Here is a 14,225-nt window from a genome sequence, read left to right as displayed (position 1 = left end):
CTCATTAAAGATACTTTACAGAAGCACTTGCCTTTTCCCTTCACCTTTGTTTTCTCAGTTAGGAATGGAAATGAACACTGCTGGGGCTAAAATCTTTGGATTTCTGAATTACACCTTTTTCTAGTTTCCGTTCTGGCTTCTTGTATAATAAATACATGTTAAGCGTATAAATAGTTTGTTCCCCACATCAAATTAATTCTAAACATTTACTGAAGGAAATCAGAAATAGAAGGCTCTGTTTCCCCACATCTGTCAGTAGTGACTCACTGGAAAACAAGCAGAGCTGCGTGCGATCAGGGGTGATGAAAGGCCTTTTATTATTGCTTCAAAGCGGATGTATTTGATAAATACACCTTATATCAATCTGTTGTGCAGTTGTGTGGAAATAGGAATGGAGTGGGGTGTCTTTAGCAGTCGTATCATCTGGTAACTGTTTGCGAATATTTGATTCACACTTCTCTACCTCTAGCAGGCCCTGTTTTAGCAGCTGTTGAAGTGAATGGTAGCCTTTGCATTGATTTTCATGACAGGGCATTAACAGATTTTAGAAATTCCTTCTGTTCCAGGGGCAAATCCTCACTGTGTTGAAGCGTCAGCTAAAAAAGAGAAGTGAGCAAAATGTTTGTAACAATGTACTTTCAACTAAGTTTATTCTCCATGAATCAATGCAGTGATTCTTAAATTAACCCATTCTGTGCCATTTGAAAACAATTGTGTGAAATTTTGCATGAGCTTTTTTGCTACTAGGGTGGCTCCATTCTATATTACATTCACTTTGCTTATCAGACTTTCTAGTAGGGTTGGTTGGTTGTTACTAGTTACATAATGCTTGTGGTTATGTGGGTGCAGAATATAACCTTGGTGACTGGAATGTTGGCATGAGGTGTTCAACTGGTGTGATGACAGGCACTTCTCTAGGTGCCTGGATAGATTTTGACTCATAAGTATGATGATGTGTGCTGTTACTAAATCAGGAAAAGCAGGTGATGGGAGAAAGGGGAAATGATGTTTAGTTTTGTGCTGGATTGTGTGACTTTACATCAACATGATGTGACATAGTAAGTGTACAGGAATATAGAGGTGGGAAGCATCTGGAACACTTCAAAGTCTGTATTCCTCTTCGGGTTTCCTCTCTGTACTCATGCTTCCTGGCCAGCTGTGTCTTGTCTTAGTGGTGTTGATTTATGACACAGCTACACTTGTCACAGCAAATTCTGTGACAGGGCTTTGTAGAGAAGCCCATTGACAGCTCCTGGGCAGACTCCTGTCCCCTGGGACTATGCTGAAGATGCATTTCTACTTTGAGATGGGCGGTATCATGTCATGGCACTGTGACTGTGTGCTGGGTGACAGCACGTGTCAAATATGGCAGGTTTCAGTGGGTGGTCTGGTAAAGGTGGACTGTTTTTAACCAGAAACATAAGCCAACCTAACCAGGCAGACCATGAATGCCTGATGGGGGTATAAGAAGCAACACTGCTGTGTCTGATCGGGGGAAAAATGTTGCTGAGCAGGTTTGCTGCCTCTGCTATGCTGTCACTTCTATTAGTGGTCCTGGTTTTTTTACCTTTCTTGCTCCTAATTGCCCAATGTTATTTAAAGCTGTATTGAAGAAATCTTTGTGTTATGACAGAGGATCTTATAGAATTACAGTCTACAGTAGAACAAAAAGAGAAGCCGGTTACACCGACAAAATTGGAATTCCACCAGTTTTGCCAGTTGCAGGACATTAGCCTGTTGTAACACAAGTGTAGGACAAACGTGTGTCTTGCTGAGGTCTAAAAGATCTCAGTCTGCATTACCAGTGTGCACATGGTAAAACTGGGTGTGAATAGGTCTGGACAAAGGTAGGCTGCTACCCAACTGCCTGCTCCTCCTGTTCTTCCTGTGAAGACTTGAAAAATTAGGGAAGCCCCAGACACTGAATTTTTCACAGTTAATAACAACAATATAGCAGCCTTCCAGTATCTGAAGGGGGCCTATAGGGATGCTGGAGAGGGACTCTTCATTAGAGACTGTAGTGACAGGACAAGGGGTAAGAGGTTAAAACTTAAACAGGGGAAGTTTAGGTTGGATATAAGAAGGAATTTCTTTCCTGTTAGGGTGGTGAGGCACTGGAATGGGTTGCCCAGGGAGGTTGTGAATGCTCCATCCCTGGCAGTGTTCAAGGCCAGGTTGGACGAGGCCTTGGGTGATACAATTTAGCGTTAGGTGTCCCTGCCCATGGCAGAGGGGCTGGAATTAGATGATCTTAAGGTCCTTTCCAACCCTAACGATTCTATGATTCTATGAACAACAAAACCTCAGCCCCTCAAAGGTCTAAAAGTCAACTGTGGCAATAGATCTTTCCATCTCCAGAGTATATTTTTATGATCCTGTCTCATCCTTCCTTCTTCTGCTCCTCTGGGAACAGCACTACAGCCCTGCTTGAAGAGTAGTAACAAGCAGAGAACTGTTTAGGAGTAGCCACAAGATGCCACAGCTTGTGGATAGTAACTCTTGAAAATACCACCATCTCCTAGTTGCTTCTCTGTTATAGTGACATGATGAATGTTGGTCTATGTGTGTGAAGTGAATAAGTAATGAATTCCTAACTGGTGAGTTTCTGTTGCCATCATCACCCATTTATTTTATGATGTCTGAAAGTTCCAACTGCAAAAAAAACCCATAGGTTTTTGTCTTCTAGCCAAGAGCTGGAAAGCTCTCATCTGAAAACCAAAAATCTATATACTATGAGGAAGTGGCCATTTTCTTATTTTCTCACTCCTACTAGGCTTATGTTAGACTTTTCCACTTCATCTGTGTTTTGCCTGGGACCGTGGTAAGATTCCTCCTCCTCACCCTGCTTATAGGCCTGTATAAATCACTAACCTGCACCTCTCCCATTGCAAAAAGACGAAAGGGCTTTCCTCCCACCCTCAGACCAGCAGTTCCTCTGCTGTAAAAAAAATCCCCAGCAGAGGAAAAGCCAAACCTTCTGGTGTCAGTACCCTTCAGATGTCAAGAAAGTCAAACTCAGAAGTGGGTCTGATCAGTGTATTATTTTCGATCCGCATTCATTAACTCTTACTACATGGTTGACTTCAGGGTTGCTTTGACATCCCTGGGACTGGGACCAAAATGGAATGAATCAGAAAATACCGAAACCATTCATGATGGGCTCCTTGTCAAGCCACTTTCTGCTAAACTCAGCAGAGCCTGAGCATACCAGGGAATTGGGGCTAAATGGGAAGGAAATTGCTTAGCACAGATGTTTAATGTGTGGTTGCAAATGGCAGCCTCCTCCTTTCTGTGTAACTTGGACCATAAAAAGTATTAGGATGCACATCATCCAAGAGCATCTCACACTTGAGTGATGCTGGGCCCAAGAAATATGGTGATGTAGCAATAGTGTAAGTTGTAATTGCTCCATTTTTGTTTGAATAAAACCTATTGATCCAGGGAAAAGCATACCCCAGACCTCAAGAGAAAAGACAGAATTGGCTTTAAATAATTCAGAGCATTCAACACTTTCTTTTTCTCTTCCAAGTAATGGGACCAAATTCATTTCTGATCTGCCTCCAATAACTTAAGACAATTAAGCCATCACTGTCGTATATTATTTGTGTGTTTGGCACTGTACAAGAGACCAGGAATGAGCGTAGTCCATTATTTTTCTGGACATAATTTCTCTCTTTGAATTCAGGTGCCTGAAGTTCAGCAGTGGCTGTGATATTACTTACAGAATAATGTCTTGAGAATCCTGAGAAATAACCTTGTTGTGTGCTTAGGGCTTAATTTTGAAAGACATGAACTTGCATTGAAAATTATTTTGATGGTCCCCTGACAATAAAAAAAAAAAAAAATTATCTCCTTATTTAGCAAGCCATTCTGCAGCACATGCTGAGGTTTGTTGGTCAAAGGGTATTGCTGGCTATTTTCCCCTTCCATGAACACGGAAAATGTAACGGTTCTTGGTGTTATGAAAGGTGTCTGCATTGGGTAAAAGACTTGCTGCAGATTGGAAATCTGATACAATCTAGTGCAGTCCTCTGCAGTACACTGAATGCAAGCAGAAACCTCACAGCAGACAGATTGCCCCGTGTGTCCTCTTCACAGGGGGCTGCATTTTTTACATCCTCAGACGGATGCTGTTCAGTGCAGGAGCTTGAGTTTCCTCAGTTTATTCAGGAAAACAAACAACATGTTTTACGGATTTATGGTGTAGTTTTTTTCCTAAGCCCAGAATGTTGATAAATGTACAAAATGACTGTCTACCAGTTTCCAGCATTACATGTCATTCCACAGAGATCATCTCTAGCCAAAGGCCTTGGCATGCAAACAAGTTTCTCTATTACAGAGATGCTCTCTATGTGTCCATTTGAAAGTTTCTCTAGATATACAGAAAGATTTGGCAGTTCTGAATGTTCCCAAAAATTGAGTAGCTCCAGATAGACTTTTCTGACAAACTCACTCAGATGCATATCCTTTTCAACATGTTTAACATACATTAACAACGTTCTCCTGGGCTTTTGTTTCTACAGCCAAAACATCCCAATCCTGACTGGCGCTACTCTGCATCCCTAAGGGCAGGAATGCAAAGGTATGTATGATGTTTCCCCACATGAAAGGGAATTGTGTTTGTCCTCTGTGAAAAGGACAAAGCTGTCTGCCTCCTCTGATGCCCTAGTCTGAGGGTAGCTGTGCTGAGATGGAAAGCAACCAAGTTCTGCTGTCACTTCCAGTCTCCAAATGTTACAGATTCAATCTGACTGCATCTTACATTGTTACTGTACTACTATAGATCTGTGCTTTTTTTTTTGTGTTTGCTTCCTGCCTTTAGATACATTGACTGTCAAGGCGTATTGCTACAATATTGAATTATTTAGCTGTGATTATATACTTTTTGTTTACTTTAAAGCTCCCTGTAATCATCCATACTGATACTTTTCAACAGACTGCAGCATTGATGTATTTTCTGTCTTGTTTCTTGTTACCATAGAAGTGTGCTGCTCCTCCAGTCCATTTATTAACCACATGATGCAATCAAGATGATTAATGCAGTTTAAAGTGTGTTTTGAAGATATGAGAAGGATTTTCAAAAAAGGAAAAGTGAGGCTGTGTCCAGATTTCCTTTTGTCTAACATGGACAGCTGACTTTGGGTTACTGTGTACCAAGGAACCTAAACCTCAGGGTCCAGAAGGAAAGGAAGAAGAGCAAGCTTGATTCTGTGGCCTATTAGGCAAACTTGTTTCTTTCTTTTATGTTCCTGCTATTGTGCTGGTTTTTTTTTAATCTCTGACTGCTTTATTCAAAATGAAAAAACAGTCTGGGAGCAGGATGCTGAAGCGGGAGTTCTGCCTATATGAGCATCTTACCTACCAGTCCCCAGAGTCAGGCGTGCTCTTGTGTATTCCCAACCAAATCCTGTGGATTCATATTCCTTTCCATACGAAGTTCAAGATCTTGCCTGAAGTTACTCAAACAATTAATGAAAAGTCAGCACTCATTTAAAGCAATTCACTTTGGGGAGCTAATTCATGTAGGGAAGCTAATGAAGTTGTGTTCCTTACTTCTCTCCCATCAGCAGTCCTGTCTTTACCTGATCTGCACCTGTGTGACCTGCCCAGCTGATGATTTTTATAAGAAGCTGATTTGTCATAAAATTTGTAGAAATTTGGTATCCCCAGGAACCTTGACGTCTGCCGTGCTTTGTTGAAACTGCCCATTGAGTTCAACTAGGAGTGTGGAAGGGAGCTGAGAAGCAGATGAGCAGAGATGGGCACAGTCACAGAATCCTGTTTTTCTAAGGAATTACACACAAATGTGTCTAGTTTTGTATTAAAGGTAGCAGATTTTTTTTCTTTTCCTTCCATTTAAGGTGCTGGCTATTACCCAGATTGGTGCATTCAACACCAAGTGCTCTTGATGTGACACTGTAAAATTTGCCATGTTAGTTTCCACATTTGAGAAATCGTATTTCTCTTTCTGAATTGCTCATGAGAAGCATGCAATAACCCAGGAAGGTGGGATCTGTTAAAGTAGCATAATGCCAACAGTTCAGAAGTAACCCCACCAACACTTTATCATTTGCTTGTAATGGCAAAGAAGGTGTGTAACTACCTTTTGTTAGTGACTTCCAGTCAATGAAAGCAAAGTGTCCTGCAGGTATGTTTGTTTTTACCAACTATGCCACAATTATGTTTTAGTAAATAATCAAAGATAACTTGTGCAAGTCAAAACAGTTCTCCATGCTCCAGAAGAATTTGTTAGCATCATGCAATACTACAAATGGCTATGACTTTTGAAGAGCAGCAAGAAAGGGAGATGTTATAAAGCCTGGGGCAGAAGGGAACTGTATAATCTAATGGTGATATGTGCTTCTTCAGTGCTGTGCATATGGAGGAGGCAGGAATCCTACGTGGTGGACCGGGAGGGCCTGATCAACAGTGGCCAACAGTGTCCAGTGCTACTACAGGTAAGATTATGACAATTCAGAATATATGTGAGGAACTAATGTTAACTGATGCTTCCACCTTAGTTTCTCTTCTGTTTTGTGTCTCTGAGTGAAGTTCTTGTAAATTAATCTATGGAATCTAAATTAAGTGGAATAGTAAAGCATACTATTTGGTCTCAGATGTACTTGGTCTCTGATGAGCGCTGGAGATGAGAGTCCTTGATCCCAGCTTCCACCCTGCCTTTGGAAGTTACTGGTTTGTGTAATGGAATAATGGCAGGGCTTCAGTTCTGATGTATGTATTCAGATTAAAAATGCTTGAGTCTAGAACTGGTTTATCCTCCATTTCAAAAGAACAGTAAAACTGGGGTAGGAGCTTCTCAGTTCTCCCTTAGTTATTTTTACAAACCCAGTAAGTCTCTTTGAATGTCTCATTTTCTGTGGAGAAATCAGACCTTCTTATTTTTGTTTTTCTTTTTGCTAGCTATTTTCATTCACTAACACACTATGATGAAAACTAAACCATTATTTGGCTGTCAAAATAGATGACTAAGCCCACATGTTAGAACATAGCTTTATTTACTCAGTCACTGATGACTTCCCATCAGTCAATAAGAATTGACAAAAGGTCTTCATTAAGTTAAGAAAATTTTCAGTGCAGGCAATACAATATTTTCACTTTTTTTTTGCTGGAGCAGGAATAATATAGAGACGTCATGGAGCAGCCAGTCACTGGTGTGATCAGCAGTTCCAGTCATGTCCAGACTAAACTGTCAGCTTAGTGGATGTCCTGCGTAGGGTTGTGAGCCCTGTGTGACAGCTCTGTGAGCATTATGAGCCCTCCAGAAATTCAGATGAGGAGTGACACTCATATCACAGAGGCAGGTCAAAGACCAGGAAGTGGTGTCTCCAGCAGAAAAGATATGAGAGCTGCTATATTTAATCTTTCTTGATGCAAAATTTTCCCATAGTTTAAATGGGAATTTTACCTGCGTAAAAGTCTGAGGAGCAACTTCAGAATTTACAGTCACCACTATAGCATACCCTGGAATTAATGGTGCTCAGCAAAATCTGCATTGCTGTTGCAGTATGGTTGTCTGCGGGAACAAATCACTAAATTAATATAATATATAATGGGCCCCTAGGCTATAATTACCTGGGGTTTGTGTGCTCTTCCTTCTGTTGCAGGCTTTTCAGGAAGACACAGCTTGTGTTCATTGTGAAAGGTGTGTAACTGTTGAGTTTGCATTTGAAAATGTCACCAGAAGTACACTGTAACCTTTATAAAGGGTTTCCCTCAGGCTTTCAGCTGCACTGATCATCCTTGACTGATCACTTAGTGTATTACCTTATACCTAATTCAGTATGGATGCAAATATTCACCCAGATGTTTTCTTGCTCGTAAAGCAGATTTCTAAGTGCCTGAACATAAATGCAAAGGTAGGATGGTCCTGGCTTCTGAGAAGGTCCATTGGCATTTGGGTCCCACTATCTGGACTTCTCTCTGCTATTCTTTTTGGTTTATCATTTTAGACTCACTTTAGGAACCTGAACATCTCATTGTTTAAGGAGCCTAGTAACCTGAGCTTTTATTGCTCTTCTCCTCCAGGACCATGCAATGTGGCATGTGTGCAATGAATGCATCCCTGTCATGCACACTATGTTAGTGGCTGTGTAGAGTGCAGAAAAGTGTAAGGCATAGTGACAGGAGAAGCTGGCAGGATGCCCCACAGAGCTGAGCACCTGGAGAGTCCAAATGCCAAGGTTGTTTACTCTGGCCCTTGGACTGAGCATTGCAGATCACTGTTTTTCTGTGATTTTTATTTCTAGGTAATGTATCTGAACAGGTTGTAAGAAATACATACAGCAACACGAAATATTTCTGCCATATAGGAAGATGTGACTAATAAAACCTGCATTATGGAATACCCACTCTAGTTAACAGCTACCTTTAAATCCAATTTTTGTGAGTCAGGTTCCTTATAAACGAGTTTTTTTTTCCTGGGCAATGAAGGCTCTTTTATTTTGTCTTTGTCCATCCTCAAGGGATTTGTGACTCCGATATAACACTGATTTTTAAGTCCTTTTTTTAAGAGCGTTTCAGGTAAAATACTACTCTTTGTAAACAAAAGCTACAAGTATCCCTGATCCTTAATAGCAAACAGGCAATTCATAAGGAAATCTCAAGATTAATGATTGTGTTAATTTACGTAGCTTAAGTACGTTGTCATGCATCATATATAAAATCCTATCTGCAGTTTCCCACAAATATCTCTTTCAATGCTTCTTTCTTTTTCTGGCTTAGGTTCAAGACCTGTAGTATTTGCCATCAGGTTAACAAACACAACTGGTGCCTTTCAGAAGAGATTCAGCTCATTATGGTCAATTGCAGTTGAGTCAACAAATGCCTTTGCTCCTGACATATCACTTGCATATGAATGGAGTAGTACACCTGGGTCCAGATCAGCTCCTAGATAAGCTATTTGTTATCTCTCTTATCATCAGCATACTGATGAGATCTCCACTTCTGATTACTAGAAACCACTTCCAAGCCTGTTCTCTGCATGCATTCTCTGCATGCATTCTCCATGCAGTTGTTTTAGTCAATTGATTAATACCTATCAGTTTGTCACTAAACCGTTCATTTAATTTAGCAATCCACAAAAACTGTGGGTAAGATGCCTCACAGAGTCAGAGAGTTAATCAATGAGAGCAATCAAAGATGGTGTCATAGGAAAACTTCAAGAAGGATGAAGAAGTCAAGTGTTAAATCAGTAAATCCTTGATTCCTAGTGCATAGCTGTACTTGAACATCACATGATGATTCAGCAAATATGTATTACCTGAGCAAAACCTGGTCCTCATTTGACTAACAGCACTCCTGTTGACTTCATTGCATATTTCATCCATGAAGGGAACAGTGAGTTTTGATCTGGCATTTTTTAATTGTCTTTGGGTTTCCCAATAGTGCAAAAGTTTGGAGGTTTGTAGTCAGGATACTTCCAAGTGAGGTGGGCCAAGAAGGCTCAGACTTCCTCTGGGTAGAGGATAGCATTATATTTAGCTCTCATTTGTCCCCCATATGCTATATGGTGAGTCCAGCAAATGTAGACAGATTTCTAGTTTCTGTTCTGTGTCCTTTGACAGTTTTGGCAATTAGATCAGACTTTCAGTGGGTGACTACTAATCTGAGTGAACTTTATTTTTTTGGGTGCCTACCTTCAAAGAAATGGAGCTTGATTTGCAGAAATGGTGAGAGCTCATAACAGAAACTAAAATTAACAGAAACTTTCCTCTAAACACACAACACTGTTGATTTCTGAATAAATCAGACCTAAGCATAGTTGAGAGCTTAGAATTAGTGGGCATTAGGCAAATCTGTGTGTATTTCACTGTGCTCCTTGTTCCAATTTACAAAGCAGAACTGGTAATGCAAGTGCTTCACAATCTAAAGATGCTTTCATAGCACATGTAAAGACTCTGGAGAATGATAAGGTTTTGTGATGAAACACAGCTGAGAGGAATTTTAAATCCTTTGTTCAGTGTAGACTTCATATGTGTGCAGTAAATAAGGCACTAGCCATATATATATAGAAGGAAAAAAAAATACTTTCATTCAGACAGCTCTGTAAATAAAAGAGGAAAAAATATCTCATGACAAAATCAGCATCTGAAATTTATAAGCATATAGGTGAAGCCCCTGCGTGAAATACTGGCATCTCTGAAGACCACAGCAAATAGCCCTCTGACTTCAGGGAAGCTAGAATTTCAGTGTCTAGGCTTACAAAATATGCACAAGGGACTGAATTAAGGTTGCATAGGCAAAGGCCATCCTAAAATATGTTGATTTTCTGCTTCTGATTTTGCAGTGCTAACATACTTCTAAGTACATCTGTCATTTTTGTTTCCTTTCCCTGGGTAATTAGCTGGGGAAGGAGGTGGTAGTCTTGTTTTTTAAAGCACTCTTAGGAAAAAAGCAATTATATTGTGTGAGAAATCTACTGACCTCAGCATGGGCAGATCTCCATGCTTGACATTCATGGTGCATATGTTTATCATTTGAACTAGCCAGATAAACAGCAGTAGTAATATTGGCTGCTGTTCCTTAAGGAAAATAAGCAGAAGAGACAGGTTAGCTGTGGGTTTCATAGCTACTTGAAAAGGCAGGGGAATATTGTAACCAAGAAACCCCAAGATTAACTCTAGGTCTGAAGAGGACTGTATATGCTATATGTGTGTGTGTGTATATATATATGTCTTCTATATATATGTTATATATGTTTGTGTATATATAAAATCCTTATGCATAGATGTAGCTCCCTGCATCCCATCACCCCAAGTCTGACTCTTTCAACTTATGTCCTCTGAAGTTTGTAGCTATCAGAGCTTTCCTCTCTTTATTCAGTTTTTCCTGCTGTTGCTTTCTCTGGCCTAGCTGTGACCTTTTTACCATGTCTTGCTAGCTAGGTATATTCCATGTCCATATGCTCTCAGACTGTCCCGGTTTTATGTGGGGAACTGCAGTTGCTCTGGAATAGATTTATATTGCTCTCAGAGGATAGTTCCTGTTGCAGTCAGCTGGGATGCAGAAGAGGTCCATTAAGATGCATGGGATGTAGAACAAGTGACAAAAACTGAAAATTAAATGAGAAGCAACTATAAATATGGCAAATAAACAAAGTTATCCAAAAAGGAAAATCAGTCTTTCCAGTAAGTTTTGTACTGCTGGTTTGGGGTAAAGTCTTGTAAAGGGAATGACTGTGGGAAAGCTGTGAAGAAAAGGCATGCTTATGTGTCTGAGCCTAGGGCCCTGGAAAGATTTGCACACCGAGACTGGGTTGTAGATTGCGATGAGGAGTGCAGAAAGCCACACTGCTGTTAGTTGTTCTTTTCATGGACTAATAATTTGATCTGTCTGTATTTTTGAGTCCATTTAACATCAGCACAGAATGAATGAATGATTGTTTTTCCAGGTTGACTCTTTCACTGTTGCAACAGGCACTGTTCTTGACATTCGGCAAACATAGCAGTCCAGTAAAAGCTTACAGGGGTTACAGAACTGTCACAGGGCTCTTAGCCTCTGAAGAGTTTTTCTAAAAAATCAGTTTGATCAGAAAGCCTAAGAAAATAACTCTGAGATTTATGGGACCTGAGGTATAACATTTCATATGATAAAACTTTACACTCTGGTTGTAAATGGAGAACAATTTCTTCCTAAATGTCAGTGAGTTTCTATTCACCTTCTTCAAATGACCTTCCTTATCCCTAGAAAAACGGTCTAATAGAGACTCATCAAGCAGTCACTGCAAAGAATGTGCAGGGGCTGAAAGTGACTGGCAAAGGTTAATTTACAACTAAGAGCAGAGAACACTAGTCTGGCTTAGCTTTAGCACTTCACTGATCAAAGCTATAAAAGATAATGAGTAATTAGCAACCCAGAATACAAAACTGTGATCTTGAGTTGATGCAGTGTGCTGCAGCTGTCTAAGGTGGAAGGAGCTAGAAAATGCGGCTTTGCACATCTATATCCTCTCTATTTATTTTAATTACTAACAACTTTTCTATGGAATTTCATAATTCCAACTTTCAAACCCATAACTACTTATAAGTGAAAGTAACAGCCCTAAGAACCAAATCTGAAGTGGTCTAAGAAACACTGATGATAAGCATAGTAATTTTAAAGGAGAAAATAGGGAAAATACAGAACAGCCAAGTTATTCATGTTACTCATGAAAATTAGTCTTTGAACAAATCCCCAAAATGAAGGTCATAAGCAGTTTAATTAATTCCTTAGCCTACATAGTGAAGCATCACAGAGATTTGGTTCACACCCTCTTGTAATCATGGAAAAAAGTCATCCCCATAAAGCACACTAAACTCATTATTTCAAGCTGCAGTATATCTACCAGCTCAGCAGAGAAGGAAATCATTCCAGCTTTCTCATGCAGAGGCAGAACAATGACACTATACTGAAGCAGAAATAGTCTGCAAGGATTGTATAAAGCTAAGTCTCTTTTCTTTTATCTCATGTTTTGACCTTGGTCATTGAATTCTCAATTCCTCTTTGCTGAGTCTTTCAACATAATGCACGTACTCCCAGTACACTTTATTCCTAGGATACTTCTTGTATACTTCCTGCTCTTTGGCTTTCCACTTCTTTTTCCTCCATTTTCACCTCTTCCCTGTTACCTATCTGGTTTGTCAAGTATGAACTTCTCCTCCGTTTATCTTCCAGATTTGTTTATTCCCTTCATCTAATGCCTCTGGTCTCTTCCTGCTCATCTGTCCACCACCAGCCCTCTGTATTGTTATTCCAGGAATGCCTAAATGTAGTTGGCCACACCTCACCTTTTCAATATTTCATACTGAACTAAGAATTTTCTGTGCTAAATGCTTCTCATGTCTGACAGCCTGAAGGAAGCTGGGCAGGACTGAGAATTTCAGATGCTGATTGGGCTGAAGAAAAGCATTTTGAAATCAGAAAGATTCTTCAAAACAATATGTCAATAAGTATTTATGGGAGAGATGCAGCTTGACATAGACTGAGTATTATTTCTTAAAAGCTGATGACTGTTCTGACCAGGAGCTCCTCTGCTTCACCATACGCAAACTATAGTTGAACCAGCAGTTTGGGCTTTCAAGATTTGCAGCCAGGACTAGTTAAATGAATAGGTTGGTTTAGATTTCTATTCAGCTGAGTAGGCAAAGAAAGAAGGGGAAGATATATGACGTTATACAAAAACTGCAGTCGTGACTTGGCTAATGTTAAATTTACTGTTATTTTGTTATTTTCCTCTTAGCTGCAAAAGAAAAACCCATGGCTGACCTGAAATAGCATTTGTGATCTTTATCATGGGGTCCGTTATTTTCCAGTGGAGTGTACCAAGTAAATTAGATGGCATGGATGAGAGATTTAATAGTGTGTGATACCTTAGTCCTTGAAGACTCAGTGTAAGGGGGGAAAAAAAGACCTCATCAGAATTTAAGGAAGGCTAGCTCTGGAAACTTTGGAGTTGTGTGGTCTGTCTTGATATATTTGAATAAGACTTTGTTTTCATTTTAACTATGGAAGAGAATGGTCTTGGAAGAGTTTATGTCTTCATATACTGTGGAGAATTCTTGATTCCACCTGCTGTCAAGATTTGTGAATTAACCTTTCTCATTAGCCTCAGGCAAGGCAGAAATGCACATTTGTGCATTTTGTAATTCAGTCCCTGTACATGTGCAGTTCTTCTATTTAGATTACAGCTAGGTTTCATTTGGAGCCAGTTGTTTTGTTTGCCAAAGTGGAGATAACCATGTCCAAATTCTGATCTGCACATGTGGTGATTGTTCCAATGCAGACTTCCTAAATATTCGTGTAAGACTGATAGCTCCAGTTGAGATACTAGTAACACAGGAGACCTGCTAAATTTCCAAAACCAGGAATAAAAGAACAGTCATGGGGACAGAAGGCTATTGGCTTTCTGTGACTGAGTAATATGAAGCAGACATTCCCAAACTGGGGTAAAAGCTATGGCAGCTCAAGACTTAGTAATTTTAAGGAGTGATAAAGATTTTGCACAAGCAGTTTAGCTGGCTATAATTTCTATATTTAGGTGCTGGAAGAAAGTTTAATGACAGTAACTCCTTGTCTACTTAATTCACCCCCTCCTAGAATAATCTCTTTGCTTCCTCAAAATGAAAGTTACAGTTGCACCTAAAAAATGTTTCTTATTTGAATAGCTGTTACTAACTCTTCGTTTTAAGAACAAAGTATCTCTCTTAGAAAGTATCTGATTTTGATCG

At 39.8% G+C, this 14,225-nt stretch overlaps 1 protein-coding gene across 7 annotated transcripts in view; it reads left to right on the top strand.

Moving 5' to 3' along the window:
• The window catches only part of LOC134169066 (protocadherin alpha-C2-like), an 89,695-nt gene that overhangs the window by 48,689 nt on the left and 26,781 nt on the right, over positions 1 to 14,225 (top strand). For 4 of the 7 annotated variants that reach the window (XM_062629310.1, XM_062629314.1, XM_062629311.1 and 1 more), the window contains exons 2-3: positions 4,524 to 4,582; positions 6,370 to 6,458. In XM_062629310.1, the coding sequence (XP_062485294.1) occupies positions 4,524 to 4,582; positions 6,370 to 6,458 (148 nt within the window). The remainder of the gene's footprint in view (positions 1 to 4,523; positions 4,583 to 6,369; positions 6,459 to 14,225) is intronic. The other 3 variants (XR_009966744.1, XM_062629313.1, XM_062629312.1) reach the window with 1 other exon arrangement.

Source organism: Pezoporus occidentalis, unplaced genomic scaffold (assembly GCF_034315485.1).
Source record: "Pezoporus occidentalis ecotype Australia unplaced genomic scaffold, CSIRO_AGI_Poc_V1 ctg33, whole genome shotgun sequence".
NCBI classification, from domain to species: domain Eukaryota; kingdom Metazoa; phylum Chordata; class Aves; order Psittaciformes; family Psittacidae; genus Pezoporus; species Pezoporus occidentalis.
This window is presented reverse-complemented; position numbering and strand designations above follow the sequence as displayed.